Source organism: Macrobrachium rosenbergii, chromosome 55, assembly GCF_040412425.1.
Source record: "Macrobrachium rosenbergii isolate ZJJX-2024 chromosome 55, ASM4041242v1, whole genome shotgun sequence".
NCBI classification, from domain to species: domain Eukaryota; kingdom Metazoa; phylum Arthropoda; class Malacostraca; order Decapoda; family Palaemonidae; genus Macrobrachium; species Macrobrachium rosenbergii.
In genome coordinates, this window is record NC_089795.1 from 84,855,885 (window position 1) to 84,880,162 (window position 24,278).

At 33.9% G+C, this 24,278-nt stretch overlaps 1 protein-coding gene and 1 long non-coding RNA gene across 4 annotated transcripts in view; one reads left to right on the forward strand and one right to left on the reverse strand.

Annotated features, from left to right (window-relative positions):
- LOC136835554 (receptor-type tyrosine-protein phosphatase epsilon-like) overlaps positions 1-24,278 on the forward strand; it is a 282,453-nt gene that overhangs the window by 223,384 nt on the left and 34,791 nt on the right. For all 3 annotated transcript variants that reach the window (XM_067099206.1, XM_067099207.1, XM_067099208.1), the window contains 5 exons: positions 3,396-3,465; positions 7,171-7,322; positions 8,118-8,317; positions 16,183-16,339; positions 20,966-21,080. In XM_067099206.1, coding sequence (XP_066955307.1) covers positions 3,396-3,465; positions 7,171-7,322; positions 8,118-8,317; positions 16,183-16,339; positions 20,966-21,080 — 694 coding nt within the window. The remainder of the gene's footprint in view (positions 1-3,395; positions 3,466-7,170; positions 7,323-8,117; positions 8,318-16,182; positions 16,340-20,965; positions 21,081-24,278) is intronic.
- The window catches only part of LOC136835562 (uncharacterized), a 96,656-nt gene that overhangs the window by 32,518 nt on the left and 39,860 nt on the right, over positions 1-24,278 (reverse strand). The gene's annotated exons all lie outside the window — the stretch shown is intronic.

Sequence of the window (24,278 nt, forward strand, 5' to 3'; positions counted from 1 at the left end):
TCATTACTGAGCCTGGGCTAGAAATTGGACATTTTTATAATTCATTAAGATGATTAGAAACTAGATCAACCTCATCCTTCCTTTTGATCAAAGCAGTTTAATGTATGATTTCAATTCTTCAGGTTTCAGTTCTTTTGCTCTTTTTATGTCTTCATGGTTAGATACGCAGAACAAGAGTCAAGCTCCTGGTTTACCCTTTCAGACCTAGTATGGGAAGATGTGGCAGCGCGTTGCCACATCTACATGATAAGCAAACTGAGGTCAAGGTTTTATGAGTCACATGTGGGGAAAGTGGCAGCGTCTAAAACGTACTACATGTTTGTAGTCATTTTGGTTTGACTATAGTATTGATAACCAGCAGATATGGAAGTTTGTAAGTTGGCGACATAGTTGGTATTTTAGATGTCGGTATCGTTTGATTGAAATGATCGGCCGTTGTTTACAGCTTTACTGTAGTCACCCCCCATCTGCGGTGAAAATGGAGGGCTTGACATTAGGGCCCAGAATTACACAGAGTCCTTTGGAAAGATTCCAGTTCCTGGTTATTTGATGGTGGCCAGTTCGGAATTCCCTGGTTGATGGTCAAAAGTCACGGTGAAAGTGAAGGTCGTTTTTGCTGCCCATACGAAAGGGACACTAAACTCGACATTGCCCATGAAACAAGGAATTGGAATCTGTCAAAAGGTGTGTGTGTGTGTGTGTGTAATATATATATATATTTATACATATATATATATATATATATATATATATATATATATATATATATATCTTTATATAATTGCGTGTTTGTGGGCGTGTGTTATCCACTGAGTTTTTTACTCTATCATATATCATACATTTTATAACTGATCTTCTAAAGACACTGAATCAATTTCCTTCATGCAGAAGAAAAGGGATTTGGGGCAAGTGAACAAGAAAAGAATAGGTGGGGTCGGGTCAAAATTCTCAGCCTCTAGCTGCCACGCATGTTACAGGGGACTAATTCTTGAACCCTTGCTGATTCAGGCATCAGCCCTCACCTCTACCGGATTAAAAGGTCAATGCTTTGCAACGTTTTTTTGTTGGGGCCAAGAGATCTTGATAATTTCACCCAAACATTAACAATTCAGTTTTCTGTACATGTAAAGACCTTCGGCAAAAGAGCGGAAGGGCTGTAATCCGATATAATCCAGCCCGGTGTCTTCAGTGTTCAGTACTAGGTCATGTTAAAAGCAATAATTAATTATAGGTTATTGACGTTTATTCTGAGCGAAATAAATAAAAATTGACTCACTTGACTGATTTATAATTTCTCACTTGACTGATTTATAATTTTACTATATGTTCATTTCTTCATATCAGTAATATCACTTCTAGAACTTACCTCTCTCTCCCTCTCTCCAAATTATGTATATATATAGCCTACATATGTTCTGGAACGTTACAGGGGAAAGCGTTTGATATAGAACAAACCAATTTATATGCTTGAAACAGTGCACATGTAAAGTGTTCTGAAGAAAAGTTATTTACAAATGTGGTGACATTTACTGTATAATCCTATAATTGCTGTCCAAAAATACTCCTCTGGTTACGACGTCATCCCTTTCTTGTTCTAGGCCAAGTAAGAAACAGCCAGTAATACTTGCCTGTCATATATATATATATATATATATATATATATATATATATATATATATATATATATATATATATATATATATATATATATATATATGTATATATGTTGTATGTGTGTATGTTTGTGTATATATACACACACATATATGACGTAGAAATTCCGTGCAGTTTACTTTAATTTAATAATTTTTTAATTTGCAAAACAGACATGCATCGTGGATGATGTAGAATTCATAACACGAATCTAGTTTTAGCCCAAAGACAGGATTATACAGACTACAAGATGCAAGATTTTTGGAAACGACTTGAATATATACCATTACTGTATATGGCTTATCAGAGAAAAATCTGATGGTTAGTAACAACTATGATTTGGATGACCAGGTGTTGTCACCTATTATTTATAAATGCTAGAACGTCAAAAAGGATGGGTTTGGTAAACAATGAATAAACTTTCTTACATGAAACAGTGCACGTATGTCATTATAAGACAATTTTATGTACCAAATGTCGCCACGTTTATAATCCTATAGCCAAGGAACAAAGCATTAGTGGTATTATGGCTGGTATGACAGCAGACGTATAAGTATGTGACTGGTCAAAGGGAATGGTGATTATGGTATATATATATATATATATATATATATATATATATATATATATATATATATATATATATATATATATATATATATATATATATATATATATATATATATATATATATATATATATATATATAATCTTGTATGGTTTAAAATAAAGCATAGGAATAAGATACAGAAACTGAAAAAAGTAGCCTCACTGCACTCAAATGGTAGCATGCCAGGTAGAGTAGTTGCCATGTTGTGTATTTTACTTTTTGCTGACAGTCTGGTAGCCTAAATGTTTGCTGAGCTGGCTCTTAGCTGACAGCTTTGGGGACAGAAGCTGCTTCCCGCAGAAAACTGTTATTGGATTAAGGGGATGAACCACCTTTGGGGTCGAAAGCTTTAGGTGTAAGTTACATATGTGGAAAGAATATTTTCTAATTTTAAAACAGTATTTATATAGACTTTACTTAATAGTAGTGTATGAAATTTAGAAGTGCATGTGTAATAGAACTCTTAAAAAGCTTATTGATGTCACTAAAGCAATTATGATTTATGTATAAATGCATATACAAATATATACATATGTATATTTATTATATGTTGTATATATATATATATATATATATATATATATATATATATATATATATATATATATATATATATATATATATATATATATATATATATATATATTGCTAAAAGGACCTCATTCAAACTGGATGGTATCTAATGGATTATTTATTCAGAAAAAGTTACAAGCTTTCTTGGACAAACAGTCCACATTTTCAAGTATCTGTTAGATACCATCCAGTTTGAATGAGGTTCTTTTAGTAATTCTACTAATGCACAGAACAATCGTGTATGTGATAAAGTTGATATATATATATATATATATATATATATATATATATATATATATATATATATATATATATATATATATATATATATATATATATATATATATATATATATATATATATATATATATATACATAGGTATGGGTGTATTCTGTACTTTTATCAGTATATTGGAATCGTTGCAACATGTTTAAAATCGAAATACGTAGATTGTGTTGCAGCAGAATATATTGACTTCGAGTATCATCAGTACTTAAAGATGTTTTCTCTAATATGTGTTGATTTTAGTTAACTTTACTGCTGCTTTTGTCTTTCCAGATGAGTGCAGTTAATTCTGGTGGATTTGCAGGAGAAGCTGCACCTTATAGATTTTTCATGCAAGAGACTAGTAAGTGTTACTGTTTGCATTCTGGTTGGCATTTCATCCAATATTTTGGCATTGTCACTGGAATAAGAGAAAGTGACATTTAAAAACCATTCCTGATGCTTCAGGAAACCATAACTTAACACATATGGGGTTGCCATTAAATCAACAATATTTTCTAAGTCGTCGTTGTTAATCATTCGGTATGTAAGTAATTTATGAAGAATTTTTAAAATTCCTGAAATTAGAAGAGTTGATGATGAAGGAATTATTGAGAATTGGAATATTACCCCAGACAGATTCTCCTGGCTTAGACAATAGTGATTTATGTCCATGCACTATACCGCATAGTGTGCACAGGATCATTGTTGATTAACTTCAGAAAATATATTTCATTTGAACTTTGTTCAAACATTTTAATTGTCTTTTATATCTTGTTAAGATTTTGATTTGTTCCATTGAATACGGGGTAATGTTGACAAATCTTTTTACAAAAGTTTCTTTTCCCAGCTAATGAAAATATGTTTCCCCTTATCAAAAAGAAAAGATAGGGTTTACAGGATGTGGAAAGGGACCATTGCTATCATTCTAAGGCTCTGCAACTTACAAACCTCATATTTTTAAATACTTGATGATGTTGATCCATAAAACGTATGTTAACTGAAATTTTTTTTTTTTTATGATACTGAAAAGTTGCTTTATAGGAATTAAAGTGTGAATTTTCTTGAAGGATGATGTTACAGATATACCTCCACTAATATTTTTTCGACTTCCGTCATTTTCAGCTTGAATGAGGGTTTTGTTAATATAAAAGGGCAAAAAATTGAATAATGTGTGTTTATGCAGCTTTTAAGTAGATTAGCAAAGAATATATAAAACATAATGAAAAATCACTAAATAACAATAAAAATGGCAAAATCGTATGGAAGTAAATGTTAAAGTATGTAAAATAATGTTTATAAAATCATTTAAGATTTAAACAACTTGAAAATACTGTAATCTTATTTAAGGGACATTCAGTACCTAAAGTTCAAGTTGCTTGCAGTGTGATGGCCCATGTTAATGGGAGTTCATTTAAACCTGTCCACATGGCTGCAAAGAAAGTTCATACTGCTAATGCTGATGCTACTGGGCATCATGCTTTATCATTAAAAGATAAGGTGGCTATGCACCTAAAAATGAAACACAAAAGTATCGATATAAAACCTATTGATGTCATCATCCTACAGTTGTTGCCGGTTTCATGTTAAGTGGAAAATTTTTGCATTAAAATGGTAGTTTATTGTGTACAAAAATGTATTTTAAAACAGTATTAGAATGTAAAGTGTTACAATATAACACGTTGGAAAAATCAGCTACGGTATAAAGTTTTCGAAGGATTTGTTATCAACATTTTTGTCACATTTTTATCTTTGTATCACCTACGGTTCTGGACTGTCTTTGACTTCGAGTTTATTATTTCTGTTTCCGTGTCTAGTGGAAATTTTTTTACTTTAAAATGCTACTTTATTGCTTACATAAATAAATATTGATATGAGAATATGTATAAACTTACAATAAGACAGTACATAAAAGTAATTGTAAACCTTTTCAGACAGCGCTACTTAGCCTGTCATTTTTAAGTTCGCTACTGCCCGAAGGACTTTTTTTGTAAGCATTTTGATCATAGGTTTTCATGAATTTTATTGTTGTGGCTTTCTTCAGTGAGTAATGATGTGAAAAGAAATATGTACAATGTCTTTTGAAGGTATAGCCGTTTGAAGAAAGCAGCAATCTTGAATGTTCTGAGTATTGTTGATGTAGTCACTTTACTTTTTTGTGTTGTAACACTAATTTTTATAATGTCCCTAATGACAGTTTTTGAGGGATTTGTAAACAGTTAAATACAGTAATTTAAACAGTACATGCTGGCATAAATCATAATAATAATAATGATAATAATAATAATAACTAATATAGAGTGCATTGAAGTACCTTATTCACTGTATGTGAACGTGTGCTTACATTTTTTTGTAAAGAGTCAGTAGCTTCTGTTTTGTACTCGTATTGTGGTAACTTCATTTTGAAAGTCTAATGAACTCTTCATCCTGTATGTGCATGTGTGTAAGTCATTAAGAAATATGCTACTTGAATTTAACTATCATAAAACATTTTATGTTGGGTAAATGTGCAATGCACAATATCTACTGATATACACCAGTATATTAACCATATTTTACTAAGGTACAGGATGTATTAACTTCATCAAAACTTGGAGTAAAGTAACAACACAGGAGAAAGAGGGAGTGAACAGACAAACATTCATACAGTCACAAATGGAAGTGCAGTTTACGTGTCATCAATAAATGAACTGTGAATATTTACATGTAAATTCAGTGACTTTGAGTATAGTATTAATGGAAGCATGTATATGCTGTCATTAATATAGTTGTGAAAATCATTGAATTTATACATATGTATACTCAGTTTATTTGTCAGTTACAAATTGTGCTTCTGTAAGCAATTGAATGGGTGTCATCTTTTGGTCTGTTTACTCTTTCTTTCTTTCGTTGTGTATCATTATTTTTCTCCAAAATTGTATTAACATAACATCCTTTAATAAAATGTGATTAATGTAATTGTATATCAATAAGTAAAACATTTATTACATATTTGCTCAAGGTTTCAACCTTTGATATATTATATAATACCAAAGTTAAAGTAATTTATGGCAGGTTTGGACACTTAAGAAATTTGTAAATTATTGTATGTCATGCCAAATAAATAACGGTATTGTTACAATGAGTTTAATAAGCCCCGACACATTTAGATGAAATGTTTATTAGACTTTTGGTTTGGTTTTACCAAAATGCAGAATAAAACTGTAGTTATATGGAGTACAAAATCAGCAGATAAGCACGCATGCACACACTCACTACCTTTTATATTTCATTATTCCTACCCCGTATTGTAACATTCAGTACTGGCTTTAACAGCTGAGAAGACCATCCTCAATACTCACAGTGAAATAATACCCCATAACAAGAGCATGAAGAAAGAATGAGAGATTTTCACACAATTGCTTCACGGCTCTGGGGTATGTGTAGCTTGTATTAATAGGTCTTTGTTAAATCAAGTTTAGGCACCAGTTATGGATCATTCTATACTACTGGAAGATTAGGGGACTATGGTAATACGCCATGGAAAGGGTGCAAAGGTTGCCACCATAGCTTGGGCTTAGCAATTGCATAGTGGTGTCAACAGTCGTTCATGATAAGGCACATTGATATCACCCATTAGGAACATGTAAAATTATTTTAGTTTTTCTTTACATTAGAACCATAGTAAAGTACAAGTTTTTTGAAATACAGAAAAATATTGAACAACTTATTGTAGTAATAATGTGAATGTTTTGCCTTTAGGAGTGTATAGTGTGTTTAGGTTTATTTAACTTTAGTCCTTTTCCAGCTTAAGTCATGAGACATGAAATAAATCAACAATGCAAGGTGATGTGTTTCTTTTTATTTTGTAAAATGTACATGAATATTTTTTCGTTAACACTTGGCCATAAGTTTTACTGGCTGACTTTTGAATGTTGTAAGGTATCTGTATTACAGACCAAATCAGAGTGTCAGGGTTTTAGATTTAGTTCCAGAATTTTAGTTATGGATGTAGTAATCATTATATTTCTTGAATTAATTGTTATTAGATGTAAAGATCTTTCACCATTGTTTTTATTTTTGTTCCAAGAACCAAGTTCTCCAGAAATTGAAGAGGAAGGCTCTTCAGTGGTTATTCATCCTCCAAAAAACCCAGGTGGTGAACTTGTGAACTGCAGCTTAACTATGGGGCAAGAACCCTGTGAACGGATGTACAGAGAAGATGAATACATGATCTGTCCCGTAAGTTAATTCAAATATTCCAACATAATGGAATGATGGGGTTCAAGAAATTGTTTGTGTGTTGTTACTTTGCCAGTGAAGAAAACTGCCAGGCTTTTAAAGTGGAAGAATGGAGAAGCAATTTCTGAGAAAGAAGAAAAAACTAGTGTAGACTTAATATTAAGACTGAGACATGAAGCAATATCATTCAACAGGAAACCTGATGGTAAATTGGTTCAAATCTGTCTCTTGAAGGGAGGGTTATTCCTAGTTTCTAATCAATCTGTACTTGCAGGTATCAGCTAGAGAGAGAGAGTAGAAGAAAGAAAAGAGTACTAATAATGGAAAAGTTTGGGAGAATTGTCACTGAATCATTCATAGCTATGTATCCTTGGTCTGCAAGTTAAATTTAATTGTTGTGGTGTTTTCAAATCTAATCTTTTGATAATTGTACACAGGATACTTCATGGATTTTATTCCCACTAGACTAGTAAAAGTTAAGGGTGAAATGATAGCATAGTAAAAATGAATTGAATATACTTTGCTCAGTGATCCAAATGACAAGAAAGAAAAATTTGATGCCCAAGTATAGAGTATTATTGAGTGATTTTGATAAGTAATTTATCAGTACTATTAATATTAGATAGCTTTTTGTTCTTGTGAAATGTTGTCACATTGCTGTGTACTCTCTGCTAATCGGCAGCTACTCTGTAGACCATCAGAATCTTGATAGATGAACCAAGATTAGTTAGTAACAGAAATATGAGTGTGTTAAGTTCTTCCTGAAAGATCATAAAATGAAATATCCTTTTACAGTTGCAAGGCATTCAACCAGGAGTAATCATCGAGATTGAAGCACGGTGTTGCAATGCGAAATTTTGTGGAGAGAAGGAAAAAAAAGAATTGGCAACAATGCCTGCCCCTGCATTTTATGGATCTATTTCAGTTAAAGATACAACCAATTCATCTATAACCATTACATTGCCACAGATCATCAGTGAAGGAGATGGGAATAGGTAAATATATATTGTTACTGAAATTGTCCTGAAAATTACATTCCTGGTAAATTTCTCAAATATTGTGTTAACTTGATTCATTGCCAGGCAGATGTTGCTAGTCCAAAACCTGATGAATTGCATGATGAAAAAGCTTGTATGTGAGCCAAAAATAAGTAATGGTACCGTAAAAGAGCCATGAAGTGACCAGAAACCCAGATTTGGTGCCATGTCACTTTTGCAGATTAATGTTTCTTTTAGTTCTTCCTATAGCATTTGGTCCCATTTACACGATAATGGAGGAAGTCGTAAATTATTTTGGACCTTGTGCCTCTAGTTTCAGTAGAGCAAATACCATGTCAGTTTAAATTTCTGTCTGTGATGATACTAAAGGTTCTTTGTAACTTCCTTTAGGTTTTTGCAGTTGCATTTTATCTTTCATTGTGTATTTTATCTTTTGTCTGAACCCTTTGGTACTCACCCAAGCACTCATCTTTTGTGAGGAGGTTAGGTACTTGGAGGTTTTTTAAATCTTCCAGTTCTGGCTATACTTAAATGTCACAGCTTTACCAACAGTAATTCTTGGTATGTGTATTATTTCAAATGGTAGCATGGAACTAATGGACCAGAAATGTTCACATTGTGTCCCAGAACTGTGGTTTGTTTTAATGCAACAAAGAAGTCACTTCGTGCAGAAAGTGTGAATTTACTTTCATGGTTCTGAACTCTGAGCTCTGAACTATTACTTGCCAACCCAGTGAGAGTTAAGAATGTTAATAGGATAATGTTACTACAAATTTCAGTAAGGATACAGAATCCATGAACATTTAGGTATATTGCTAAACTTTGCATATTTCTGCAATACAGTATAAAATGAAACCCTGTCTTATAAGATTCTACTTTTGCCCCTGGAACATTTACAGATTCTTGTGATGAAATACCCGGCCTTCACTTTGTACAAATACAAACAAATCTAAGAACCAAAACATATATTTTCAAATATGAGCTGGAGAATTATCAGTGGAAATTTACCATACAGACAGCAGTTTCTGCTGTTGTCTGTGACACACTTAAAGAGGTTAGGTATTGGTATGTAGGATGAAGTTTTGAGGAAGATCTGTGAAATTTCATTAGTGAAGAATGGAAGCTGGACTATTTTTAATGTGATATCTTGAATGGGAACTTATTGAAATATAGCTTTAGAATTAGCAATGCATAATGGAACAACAGAAAATCTATTTGCCACCACATCACTGTGGTGCTCCCGCCACCTCCCAAATGGGAATTACTGTACTGTCCGGTTCTTTAAAATGGGCTATGGATTAAATTGACGTTTTTCAAATGTGAGTATACCTAGATCAGATTTCCATCTGGTTCAAGAGACAAACTATATGGAATAATTTTGAGTAAATATTGCAGTTCTTGTGAACACTGCCAAAAAGGTAGTGGATTTTTTTCCAGGGATTTAATAGCCATTTAAAATGTTTTGTCATATTTGTTTTAGTAGTTCTTGTTTGCATTGTTCTCATTCCACTTCAGACTGACCTTCAGTAACTTTGGTAGTTCTATTGATACTGACTTGAAAGTGATAACAGTAGAACTGGGGATACTCCCCACTTAAATTATGTAAGCTTCCCTCAATCTTGAGAGAGCAGAGAAAAAACACAGTACTGTAAATGGTTTACCTTACAAATATTTATTAACAAAACTGTAGCTGATCCATAGTGTGACCAAGTCATGAAATTCCTTCAGAAAGATAGTTATCTGTTTAGAAAATATACCACTTAGCCCTAAAGATTTTGATAACAAAATTATGCCACTCTCTTTTCTTATATGTTAAGATTGTAATGGCATATGTTTTCCATAGAAAGTTGTAAGTGTTTATTAGAAATACTTTGAGTATACATCGTACATCAGCACCTAGCGCATTCTTGTTCAATATCATTTGGGCTGTAATGGCCAAAGATGTAAGGGAGGAGCTGTGATATAGTTTTGATTGCAGGAAGTAGGATGAAGCTAGAGAGAAAGCTAGATAGGTGGAGATATGCATTATAGAGTAGAGTGATGAAAAGCAGAGACTGAATATGTGAGAAATGGGAGGGATGATGACCAGCAAGCCACAATTAAGCTGGGATAAGTGATTGTCAAGAGTGTTCAAGTATCTGGGCTTGCTAGTAGATGCTCTGGGTAGTATGGACGTAGAGAATGTAGTCTGCTAGAAGAGAGCCCCTATTAGGCTGAAGGGTGAGGTACATAAGGTGGTGGTAACATCTTCCATATTTTGTGGGCTAGAAGCTGCCATACGGAAGAAAACAGCAGGGAAGGGTCTCAGTTAAATGTATGGTGATCCAAATGAGAGTAGTATTGCAAACTTAAGTAGGACTGGGAAGACCTAGGAAAATTTTCTTTTGCAGTGGCTTGGTAAGTAGCAGCCCAATTCATGACTGCTTTGGGGAGCTTGAGCTGTTTTATACAAAATATTGCTGACCATCTGAACAACAGAAGCTAGATGGTTGGCAGGGTGAGTCAGTACTGATCTTACTGGAGTGGGGAAAATGATCCGTAGGGCAGTACTTCAGAATATCCTTGGGAGGGAGATGGATCTCGGCCACATTCTTGTCATCGGAAAGAAGACAAGTCAACCGGGAGAGAAATGTCCTCTAACTAGGAGAATCAGAGGCCACTGGCACAATTGCAGTTGAATTCACAGTCCAAGCTGATGATGGGGAGATCATGTGGTATCCTAAAAGATGAAGACAAGACTTGAAATGATTCTTATCATTAGGTCATCAGCAACATGTCCTGTTCGTCATCTGATCTACAAAAGATGCATTAGTGGATTTCAGGAATGTTGCCCATCCAAGGACTGTGAACCTAGTAGATGAGGAAGGCACACCAAGAGAAACCACAAGTCAGTGACTAATTTGCGTTTGGACCCAAAGTCACAGTAGATAGCTGGGAGATCGTGTGGTATCCAAGAAGATGAAGTCAAAACTGGAGATGATGCATATTATCAGGTCATCTACAGATGAACAGAAGATGGCCAAAAACTGATTATGAAACACCGAGAATATACTATTCATCAACCAATCTACAAAAGATGCAGCAGTGGATTTCAGGAATTCCAAGGGTGTTGGTATGAATGTAGAAGACACAGATGAAGGCAAAACTGGAAGATGAGCATGTGGCATGAAGCTGGAGATTTCTGTTAGTTACATTGAGGAAATATAATAACCATTTCCCCAATTTTGCTGTTGTTGGTTGCAGCCCTGGGAAAGGAAACACTCAAGAAGGTGAATCCTGAACAGGAAAAGCAGTGAGAGAGTAGATGGTAGATGATGGCCTGCACTTGATACCCTTAATGTCTTTGCACAAGGGGTTATCATGGGCACAGAAACCTTATCGTAAGAGCTTCTAGTCTTGACCACAGGATCAGCTGTACATCTCTACGAGAAAGAATGCGACGTGACATCTTCTTTGGTCTTGCACCCTCTTTTGGCTGTGGAGAGACCACTGGGTAGTGGACCAATTTACACACTGAACACATCTAAAGACATCACCATGGACCTCTACAGGAAGGGCACTTTAAATGAGAATCCATATCTATGGCAGTTATTAATTAAATGCAAGTATGCTCCTCCAGACCATTTTGTATGTTGTGATATTATGAAAACTACTGAATTCCCTGCAATACTTGACCATCAGGATGGGAGTGACTACAGAACACAATAGAAGTAAAAATTGTAATAATTCTAAGCAAAGGTAACTACATGTAATAATATTTCTGAAACACAAGACAATAAAATTGAATGAAAGCATGTCATAATTTAAGGAATAATAATGAACACCATGTAACTAAGCAGCAATAAAATGATGATAAAGATTTAAAATAAAAAATAAAAGCTGGTGTGCTTATGGGCTCTTTATTTATGGGATTCAGCAAGATGGTGTGGCTGGAGAGTCGGTAATGATTTTTATATAAGAAGCTTACCAAGTAATTATATAGCTGTAGTTTCCACTTGCACAGCAGCTTAAACTGAAAAATTTGCAGGTAACACTTCAAAGATGAGTGCAGATGACTGGTCCCGTCCGCTAACGGGAATACCAGGAATGACTTAGCAGACAGTCTCACTCTGTTTTCTGCCGCATTCGAGTAAACATCGAGTGTCAATGGCAGCTTTGTTCTTAAATTTGTCGGTTGGAAACTGGGTTTTGGTGAAGTATTATTGCTGATTTCAGGTAGCCTTCAAGCCTACAGCTTTCAGGATCAGTTTATTATTTTGTTATATTAAGATCTGATTCAAGTTTATCATATTTTGCTGCAGTAGCGATTTCGTAATCAAATGGTTTAACTCTGGTAGCGTACTACTGTTACTGGTTACGTAATAAATGTAGACATTGCGTTTGTTGCCGAACCAGTATTTACAGTATTGAATTACTTAACTGCAAGTCTCAATTAGTGTTTGTTAGGATTTGAGACATTTATATATGATGATACTCAGTGTTCAACTGTTGTTGGTAAAGGTTAACTTTCCTTTTCGGAATAACGTAATGTGTTCACTACTGGGCCGCTTTTTTTGGTAGTGAATACGTGTATTATCTGAAAGTCTCTATTACGGGGCCTGAGGTAGAGGGTTAAGAATACAGACGACTAAATGTTGGCTTTAATGGTTATACAGTAGTGCTGTTAAATCTTGCTACAACTCGATGGAGCTTCCCCAATCCCAAACCACAACCCACAATACACCAGTCATTAGATAGCACCCGAGCTTCCACAGAGCTTCGACATTCGTTATATAATATGCAAGACTTACTTAATACATATGTCTCAATGTTTGACAGTATTTGGATATGTATGTATATCGTTACTCAGTGTACTTTGAACTTTGTTGTAAAGGTTAGCTTTTCTTTTTCCGAGTAACGTAAAAAACTTTAATATTGCGTTTACTACCTCGTTTACTGATTAGCGTAATATAATGTAAATTTTGCATTCTCAACCGATCCAATATTTTCTGTAATGAATATATATCTACAATTTTGCATTATATTGGTTAGTATTTGAGATTTGTTGGTATAATTGAACATTATTGCACTTTCCTTTGCAGAGAACTGAAAAGTGTAAGAGCAGGAATGCAGTAGGAGAGAATTGTGCTTAATGTTTTGGATACGATGAGCTTTGACAAAAGAAGTTCTCGACAGCTGAGATCCATGCTTTGGTACTTGCTTCGATAGCTCATATTACAATGGCCAGTAGTGCTTGCCATCTCCCGAGTTACTAGCTCGCCTGTTGCCAACTGCAGAGCCTGAGTGCTCTCGGGCACTCACTCAGTGCTAGTTTCTGAGTTCCTGGTGCCAGCTCTCTCCTACTGTTGGCCCTCTTATCTTTTTTATCTACCTGCTCCCGCTCCTGGCTTCCTCCCCTTGCTCTTGCCAGTCTTATGTCTGGGTTAACAGACGTTAACCTTGTAATAATAGTGAAGTGTTGTGCAGTGGAGGAGGTGGCTAATTGTCCCTCGATGCTCCCAGACAAAGGTCACTGTCAGACTCCTATGCATCAGGGAGGGGGCATACTGGAAGTTCAAGGGAGGTCAGGAGTTTTATACAGGGGTAGTTGTCCCCTCAGTCGAACCTGTTGCCGGTCCCAGGTATCGACAGACAGCCACTGGAAAGGTGTCTTACTGGATGTGTAGTGAAGGGTAGTTATCCGGCCCCTCGGATCTCCTAAACCCAGTCGCTCTCAGACTCCCATGCACCAGGGAGGAGACATACTGAAGTCCATAGGAGTCTGGAGGGGGTTTTGTGCCTGGTTAGTTGCCCCTCAGTCAGGGCTGCTGTCCACAGTTGTCGACAGACAGCCATTGGATAGGCGTTCATAGAGATGTACTTTTTGAAGTTTTGCTAGCCTTCAGTTAACTCCTTCGCTACAAAACTTCTAATTATGCTTTGCTAGCCATCGGACTTCTTCGCTGCAAAGCTCCCACATCGCTACAGGTTAAGTGGAGCCCCAACCAAGAGGCATGCAGATTGCCAGCATTGGCGCTAAGCAGAACATAAGCGCCCAAACTTCAAATAGTGCCTGAGCGCCTGTATAGCACTAGAGCTCGTCCTCATATAGAGTTTCCAGCACCAGCTCTCGTGTCTGGCGCCAACCTACTAGTGGCTGATGCCAGTCTCTCTTTAGCTCGGCGCCTGTCTCATCTAAGAACTTACTTTTGTTCTTTTTTGAGCATAATTTCCAATTGACCGCCTCTTCAAGTGGCCAACTCTAGTCTCTGATCATCGGGTGTCCTCCTTCAGCATCAGTCACCCTCCTTTGAGTACCATACAACCGCTCTCAGGCGGTTTTGTCTCTTGTCAGCCTGTTCTACCTGCGCCTAGAGTTCCAGACGGGCCAAATTGCTCACTTATATGACATCAGTTTGTGTCTCAAAGCACTGTCTTGTGCAGACAGGGACTTTTGTGTATGAATTTATAAGCTTGTTGAAGAAGACTGTCACCTCTACAGGGAGTTGGGAGTCTGACTTTTTTTTTTGTTTTTGGGGGGGGGGAGCAAGACAAAGTGCTTTTTGTCCTTCCCTCCCTCACGTGCTTAGACAGAATAATCCTCCTGGTTGAAGTTCTTATCAAGATTTTGAAGTAAGGGTCTTCCTTGACTCTCACATCCGGAGCAGGTGGAGTGTCAAGTGAAAAAAAGAGAATAAATCCAGAAAACTGTTTTGTCTGTGTTTGTATGTCTGTCAAGGGATAGCGGTTTGATTTTAAAAAACCATTTCTGGGGTGACAGATGCTGTGTGCAAAATTTTGTTTGGGTCTGTCAGACAGTTTGGATTTCTATAGAAGCCAAACTAATACTGTATACAAACATTCACTTTTACATACATATATTATATATATATATATATATATATATATATATATATATATATAATATATATATATATATATATATATATATATATATATATATATATATATATATATATATATATGTACAGTATGTTTTATATATGTTATGTTTGTAGGAGCCTCGATGGCTCAGTCGGTTACAGCAGCAGCTTCGGACTTCGTAGAGGTCTGTGGCACGGGTTCAAATCCGCAGCCGACTGATCAGAGAGGCAGACACTTTGCTATCCGTGTAGACATCCCGGGATTATATATGTAATCAACGGATAGGTTTGCTTAAAAAGCAAGTGGGTGTTACAGACTAAATACACACACAAAACAAAGCCACTACAACACCTTCTAAAAAACAACAAACATCTCACACGTCTCGAACTCTCGTCCTACCCGCGCAACAACTTCTCGCTGCTGGGAAGAAAGGGCGTTGGGTCGGGTATGATACATGAAACATACGCTACCGGGGTCTAAGCGATGTCAGGCAGGGCAGCCGATCGAGACTACAGGTCTACCCCAAAGCCAAATCAAAAGTCCTTCAAAAGGCATCGTGCTTACCCCATACAAAAATGGGAAAAAGCACGTTAAAAGAAGAAGAAGAAGAAGTACAGTATGTATGTATATATATATATATATATATATATATATATATATATATATATATATATATATATATATATATATATATATATATATATATATATATATATATATATATATATATATATGTATACACTGTACATGTAATATATATGTATATATATATATATAAAACTAAATTTTTCTATGTACCTGTATATGTATGTATTATATATATATATATATATATATATATATATATATATATATATATATATATATATATATATATATATATATATATATATATATATATATATATATATATATATATATATATACTGTACATGTAATATATATGTATATATATATAAAACTAAATTTTTCTAAATATGTATTTTCCTTCCCTTCAGCTCCTTCTTCATTGTAGTACAACATGTGATTGAAAATGGCAAGAAAGTTAAGGACCTTCAAGCAGAAGCCAGAATGTTAGTTGGTATAGACAAACAGAACCAAAAAGATACCAGAAGTAAAGAGTTAGTTTGGATTGCTGGCAAAATACTACCACATGTAAGTATCTTCCATATTTATAGAAATGGCTGTTGAATAATTTCTTGTGAATGTTACATCACAATGAAATTCCCAAAACTTACACGATCATCCAATCCATTCAAAGCATGGCGAACTATACTATTTGCCATGTAATTCTAGATATGCAGTTATTTCTAACAGCCTCGCCTTTTGTTTTGTGAAGTTCAGTTCCGTACAGTTTTCTAGAAGTATCAATCAGTCTGTGACAACTTGAGTGATCTTTGTAGTTATATTGTTGGCTTGTTTGATTTCAGAAGTTTAGAATGGATGCAGCTGCTTTTTTTTTTTTCATTGAGTAGACTGACATCAGTGTAGCCTTTGAAAGGGCATGGTGCCATCTGTGCACGTCATATGGTGCATTGTAGGCATTACCTAAGGTTTGCAGTGACCCTTTGGACCCCAATTGCACCCACTTTTAGTGTTTTACTTCTCCTCCTTTTCTGCTTCCTTTCTTCCAGCTTGCTTTCCAACCACTCCAGTTTCCTCTTTTCACTGTCTTGAGCGCAGAATGGCTGGGGGTGCCCCAGTCCTTGATTTTATAGCTGAATTTTCATAAATCAGGTTCTTAAGTTGAGACAAGTCTAGCTTCGTTTGAACTAAAGAAGCTTTGAACTGGTTGCAAATGCAATTGGTTTGAGTGGAGAGAGGCCTTGGGTGCTCATTACATGTGCACATGTTTGTACTCTGTTTTTTTTTTCCCTTGTAATGTTGAGTAATTGAGTCAGCATGTGTGTATTTCTTTTGTGGTAGCCCTTGGATTTTTAATTCAGGTGGTGCATTGTTTCAATATTTATCTCTTCTCCCTTCATAAAGTTACCATGCATTTCTCTTTGCAGTTTATGATATTTTATAACAATTTGAAGTCTAACTTGACCTGTAACACTGTAAATGATGATTGTAGAAATGAAAAGGCATCCAATCTTTTGTTCTTTAGAATACTTCAGCCAGACTCCAAGTGGTTGGCCTATAGCCACTACAACTGTCAGATACTTTCAATGGATTATGTTTTTTCAATACATCATTCTTGTGAACATATCTTCATCTTGATTGTAATTATAACTTAACAGTTATCAGCTCATTTTTAATTTTTCTGTAATATTTAATCATTTGTTTCAGATATTTTGAGTTCAGCTGCAATTTCATTCTGCTGTAGATTTCTCTGTTAAGGATATTTAGTGACACTGAACCTTTTCTTCCTCTACATTTGGAATTGATCATATCAAAAACAATATTTATAACTTATTTTTAACTGTATGATCTATAAAACCTGCATGACATTGTATATTTATGGCATTACCATAAATTCTTTTTTGGGGGCAAAATTATAATGCCTTAATAATGGGAGTATTGGAGAGAGTAGCTATGCAGAAAATACCAACACCTAAATCTTATATATTAAAAGAAAATGAAGAGTTAGTGAGTGTGAAATATCATACCAATGAAAGGTCACTCATGGCTGTAACATCAGGTAAACTCCATAAGGAAGATTTAAATTTAAAATAAACAGTTTTACTTTCTTGCTATAACTGGAGGGCATAATTTTGTTTGGCATTTGGATCAAGAGACACTACTAGAAAAGTAAAAACTTAAAAAAAATGTATATTTCATTGCTACTGTATATCAAAATGAATAAGAATTGAAATTAGTTAGGTTGAGAGAAAAATTGAATGTAGCTATGGGAAAAATGTGCAGCTTTTCTTTTTAATGTTGTAGCTGTTAAGAATGCTTTAATGTATGCCTCAAAATGTGAATATTACAAAAAAGAAATTACTGTGTATATACATATATGTGAATGGGCTCATACTCCAAATCACAAAGGCGTGACTACTTTCAGGTCACTCACAAGTTTTGAATTGTGTATTGCAAGCTGATTACAAGTTGCATAGATTGTACTTATTGCTTACCTTTATTTGCAGTGTAGTTGATGTAACTTTCTTGCAAAAAGTTGAGGCTTCTATGTGAACATATGCTTTCTGTCCTTTTATGCTGGGAAGCCAAGACATCATTATTTAAATTCATAAATGTTTTTAAAATAATCTTGTTTCTTTTTTGTCCTTTAGTTTTCCTGAGAACAATCAGGTCGAGATCTTCATCTGTTCTCTTTCTCCTTGATTTTGTGGCCTTTCTACAGGTCCTTGTCTTGCCACTGCCATATCCACTACTTTTCTGACCAACTATACCTCACCCCTGCTCATCACATGTCTAAACCATCTTAGTCTTTGAGATCTCCAATTTTTTCCAGCCTTTGAATACCAGATCTGTCTACCGATTCATCATTTATAATACAGTCTTCATACTGTTTAAAGGTGTGAGGGTCACTTGTGAGTGGCAGAGGCAAAGGAAAGCTGTTGCACTGTAACATGTCCTACAGACCAAACAAATACACACAATCAGTGCCCAAGAACCTATCCTTCCAAGTTAGGACCAGGGAAAACCATACTGTCTGTGTAGATAATTTGGCAGATAGGACCATGGGCTCTCTCAAACCATCCAACCCCTATCTCACAAGGATAGTAAGGTTGTGTGTGCTAGTGAAATCTATCTTCCCGTGTGTGGGACCACCATACTGAAAAGTCTGGACAAAACCAATTGAGTTACTGAATTCTATGATCACACTTTTTCAGTTTTTGTGGTCATTGCCCAGGTTTCTCTTGCAAAGAGTCTTTATGTACCATTGTAAGTCTTTGCTGCATCTGCTAATGGGACATTTTCATATACCAGTAGTGTAACTGTTTCTTCATTTCATTTATGTAGCAGCTACTCTTTCTTACTTTTGTCTCAGCTTCTGCTTCACAGTCCAATCTATTACAATAGGGTTCTCAACTCCTTTCTCTTCCCCATTTGCTCGTGTAATACATTTCCGACATCAAAAGTCTCAAAATCCATTTATGTTTTTTAATAGTGAACACCTCATGGATACCATGTGTTACATTTGTACATATAACAAAGTTCACCTGTCCCCACTTTTCCCACAACAGCCACTTGGCCACTTTATTATTTGTACTTTTTCCTATTTTGTTGTTTACTCAGTTTGGTTGTGAGTCATATTTTCTCCATCCCACTCTTCCACCTCCTAAACATTTCCCCCCACCTTTTCCTAGTATTTAACTGTTAACACTAGGTATCTGCATGAAGCACCTCACAGGTGCCCATTTTTTTTACATTTCCTTGTACCTTCTTCCACTACTTGCACCCTCTAACTTTGTAATGCCCATACAATTATTTGCCATAGTTTTCTGTCAAATACCTTATCAAGAACCACAAAAATGAGACTCCTATTTTTTTGCATTGGTGCTCTTCTTGTACTTTCCTCATTTCTAAGGACTTGCTTCTCAGGCATAGAGTCAAACTGACAATCATTAATATCAAAAAGTCTTTAGTCCCTTCCCCAGCATCAGCATCTACTGCATGGTTGTCCCTGTTCTTAGTTTGAGTGGAGAGAGGCCTTGGGTGCTAATTACATGTGCATATGTTTGCTCTGTAGAACCTCTTGTGACATTGCAGTGGGCTGTCCCATGCCTTTGCTATTCACGAACAGCCTTTGAAAAATTCTTTCCCTTCATTTTTGTACTATATTTGCTGGCACATTTTCTTGATACTGCTTTTTAACTAATTTATTACTGTATTCAGTTTCCATGTTTTTATTCTTTTGATTGTATCTTTTGTCATCTTTCTATCCATTATCCTTCACCAGTAACTGGCTCACATCCATTATCCTTCACTGGTAATTAGCTCACCGCAATGTATGTTGTGTTACACCAACCCCAGCATTACAGTCTTTTTTTCTTTTGTGCCATCCATACTTCTCATCATATTGAAATTGATGTGTTTTTCAGCTTCTCCACTTTTGTGATGTTATCAACTTCTCTTAGAACATGTGGAACATTGTGTTCAACTGCTTTAATCCTTTGTTTTGGCAAAATTCCAGTACTACTTCCTTTTGATTTCTTTCTGATAAACTATATCTATCCATAACATCCTCAAATCCATCTCTGTCTGTTCTTGTGTCCATTTAGGTTTCCGCCTATAAGTATCCCATCTGCCTGCTGGGTTTTGTGCCAGCTCCTTTATAGTTTAATTCCTGAACATAACAGATGTCCATGGTTCTTCTTATCAGAATTTTTATATCTTTTCACTTTTTCCCACCATTGGTCATTGTTCCTGCATTCATTGTGCTCATTTTTAAAAAGTTTGCTGAAATTTTAACTCCTCTAAAGTAACCATCCCTCCCAACTCATTTAAAGGCTACTGGGTACTGATGGCTCATTTTTTGAAACCTATTTTGTAATTTATAGAGCTGTTATAATAAAAAAAAGTTCTGTGCGCCCCTACTATTAGATTCATCTCACCCACTTTTCTCTTTGTTTGAGACCAACTGTTGACGGATTATTCACTTGTCTGGAGTTTTATATGCAAACTAGACAAGCAAACCATTATTTTGAAAAGATATATACTAACATACCTTACTCATAAATAAGCAGCATGCTTAAGGGCAAGTTGCACAAACTTTTATTTGTTACTAGAGTGTCAGGAAGAACAAAGACCACTGTATTGTAGTTACAAAATATGTAGCTCTCTCTAATTCTGTCTAAATTTACTGTCAAGATCACACAGCAATTTGAAGTGGGTGAAGGGAAAGAATATGGTGGATTCTCTAATCGACCCTTGTTGAAGGGAGAAAAATACTTCCTCGGACTCCTTAGCGTTACAGAACTTCGAGGTACGTAGTTTCTTTTGACTTCCATCTTATTTATTGTTTTCCATATATTGTTATTATATACAAATTAACACACACACACACACACACGCATATATATATATATATATATATATATATATATATATATATATATATATATATATATATATATATATATATATATATATATATATATATATATATATATATATATATATATATATATATATATATATATATATATATATATATATATATATATATATATATATATATATATATATATATATATATATATATATATATTTATGCATGTATGTCACTTAATAGCATGTGAAATATATTCAGCCAAGGCCACAGGAAAAACAAATGAGAAAATGTTTACATAACATGAAAGTGCTTGACATTTCTGTTATTTTCCTGTGGCCTTATGTGAATGTGTGTGAACATATATGTAATACAAATTTATTTATATATATATATATATATATATAATATATATATACAGTATATACACATAATATATATAATATATATATATATATATATATATATATATATATATATATATATATATATATATAATATATATATATATATATATATATATATATATATATATATATATATATATATATATATATATATATATATATATATATATATATATATATATATATATATATATATATATATATATATATATATATATATATATATATATATATATATATATATATATATATATATATATATATATATATATATATATATATATATATATATATGTATGTATGTATGTATGTTTGTAGAATCTACTGGTCACTTTTTATCAGATACATATGTACATTATTATTAGCCACAATGCCCTGCATAAATTCTTGATTTCTTCACAATTTATAAATGCTTATCATTACTAAACCTAGATCCAAATGAACAAATAAATGAAGGTATTCCAGTGCTTGGGTGAGATTCGATCTTGGGTCAGCATATCAGAACGAGGTAATGATAATTACCTGGTCACAAAGAAATATACAACTATTCCAGCACATACGTAATTTTATCTGTAAAATTTACTAGAGCTGGAATAGACTTCCTTCACCATCGTAGCCAAGTATTTATTAGTGTATTGTTTTTTTAGGATGAAATTTATATACTGTATGTAGAGTCTACTGGTCACTTTTTACTAGATATGCATGTAGTATTTATTAGCCACAGTGCCCTCTTAACTTCTCAATTTCTTCACACTTTGGAAATGCTTGTCACTGCCAAGCCTAGATCCAAATGAACATGTAAATAAAGGTATTGTGATGCCTGGGTGAGGCTTTATGCACAGTATATATATATATATATATATATATATATATATATATATATATATATATATATATATATATATATATATATATATATATATATATAATATATATATATATATATATATATATATATATATATATATATATATATATATATATATATATATATATATATATATATATATATATATATATATATATATATATATAATTATATTCATGATATTGCCTTGTGAAATGTATATCTTTCCATAATTGTGATATATTTACTGTTCTAGTTGTCATACTTCTGTGTAGTGATAGTAATTGTTGAATATTGTATGCAGTGTAATGTATCTCAAAAGAGTTAGTGATTTAGATAACTTAACAGCGTGATTTAGAATTAATAATATCTTTCTGGATAATAACATAGTAGCGGGGGAGAGATTCGAGCTAGACCAGATGTTGTGTTTTGATTCAGCTGTCATCGATTAAGATGAGCAAGTGCTTTGTTTTGAGTTAAATGTTGACAGGTTGGGATAACAGTCGAGTCTTGTAAAAGCTTTGTCCCATACGATTTTCTGGTAAAGACTTGTACCTTTTTGAGAAATACGAACGAGTGCACATGGCAATTGCATCTTGTTTTAGATTACATTGCTCTGATCATGTATTGTTCTGATCGCGTCCCATATGATTTTCTGTTTGAGTCATGTACTCCTTTTTAAGAGCAAAAGCACGTCTCGATCGATTACGTCATGTTTTTGTAAGATTGCATTGCTCTGGTCACGTATTGTTCTAACTTGCTAGTTTTGGCCCCAGAATGTTTTGCTCAGGAAGTGATGTCATCTTCCTTTTCTAGATTTTCTGTTGTATCTCATTCCCAAAATGCCTTAATAATGATGTCATCTGATTGATAGTTTTACTTGTAGCTGTAATCCTAAAGTTTGCTCATTCTGATTTCAGAGACCTCTCTCTCTCTCTCTCTCTCTCTCTCTCTCTCTCTCTCTCTCTCTCTCTCTCTCTCTCTCTCTCTCTCTTCAAAAGAGAGAAGTTATTAACGTAAAATATTTGTGTGGTCATTGATATTAAACTTAGCTTTTGAGATCTGAATGTAGGAAAAGTGATATATTTGTAACAACACCTGTCAGAAGTGTGTTTTGTGACTCTGAAGCAGCTGCATTTCGGGTGATTTTGCAAAAGTTTTCACAAGCTTGTTTGAGGTAAAGTGAATTTTACTTATTATTACCATGATATAATGAAAGTATATTGAGGGATTTTTGCCTTAGTGAAATTGTTTTTCATAAATCTTTTGTGTATTTTTGTGTTCTTGTGCTTGCAATCTCTTAATTTTTCACATTTTATATATTGGTAATTTAACATTTATTTACTTAGTAATCTAAGTATATCTTAATAATTTAACATTGCATGCTTGATTTAATTTTCATTTGCTAAGATTTTCTTTTTAAATCTTGAGTAATTCTTGATAGTTTAAATTTTGCTTGATTGATGTAATTTCCTGATAAATTAACCTTTGTAATTTAACTCAAGAATTAGTTAAATTTTGTGTTGTTGTCAAGTAATAGCAAATTTTTTTAGGTTGTTTATTTGTGTTATAAATTTTGAATTTAAAAATAGATTTTTGTATTTAAAATGCTTCAAGACAGTTTCGTATATTGACCACCAGTGAATAGGATTAATTGTGTGCATAAGGCAAGGTGATATACATGTTTTGTTCCTTTAGTTTTGCAGAAGTGAATTAAGACCAGGGAAACAAAAGTTTTTTGATGGAGTGATGCCCTTTTACAATAGTATATCTTGTTTAATTGTTGATATCTCACACTTGTTTTGATAAACCTAGACTGATTTCTCACATGATTAGTAAGTTTGTTAGGGATCACTATTGCCTGTAGAGTATTCAGTC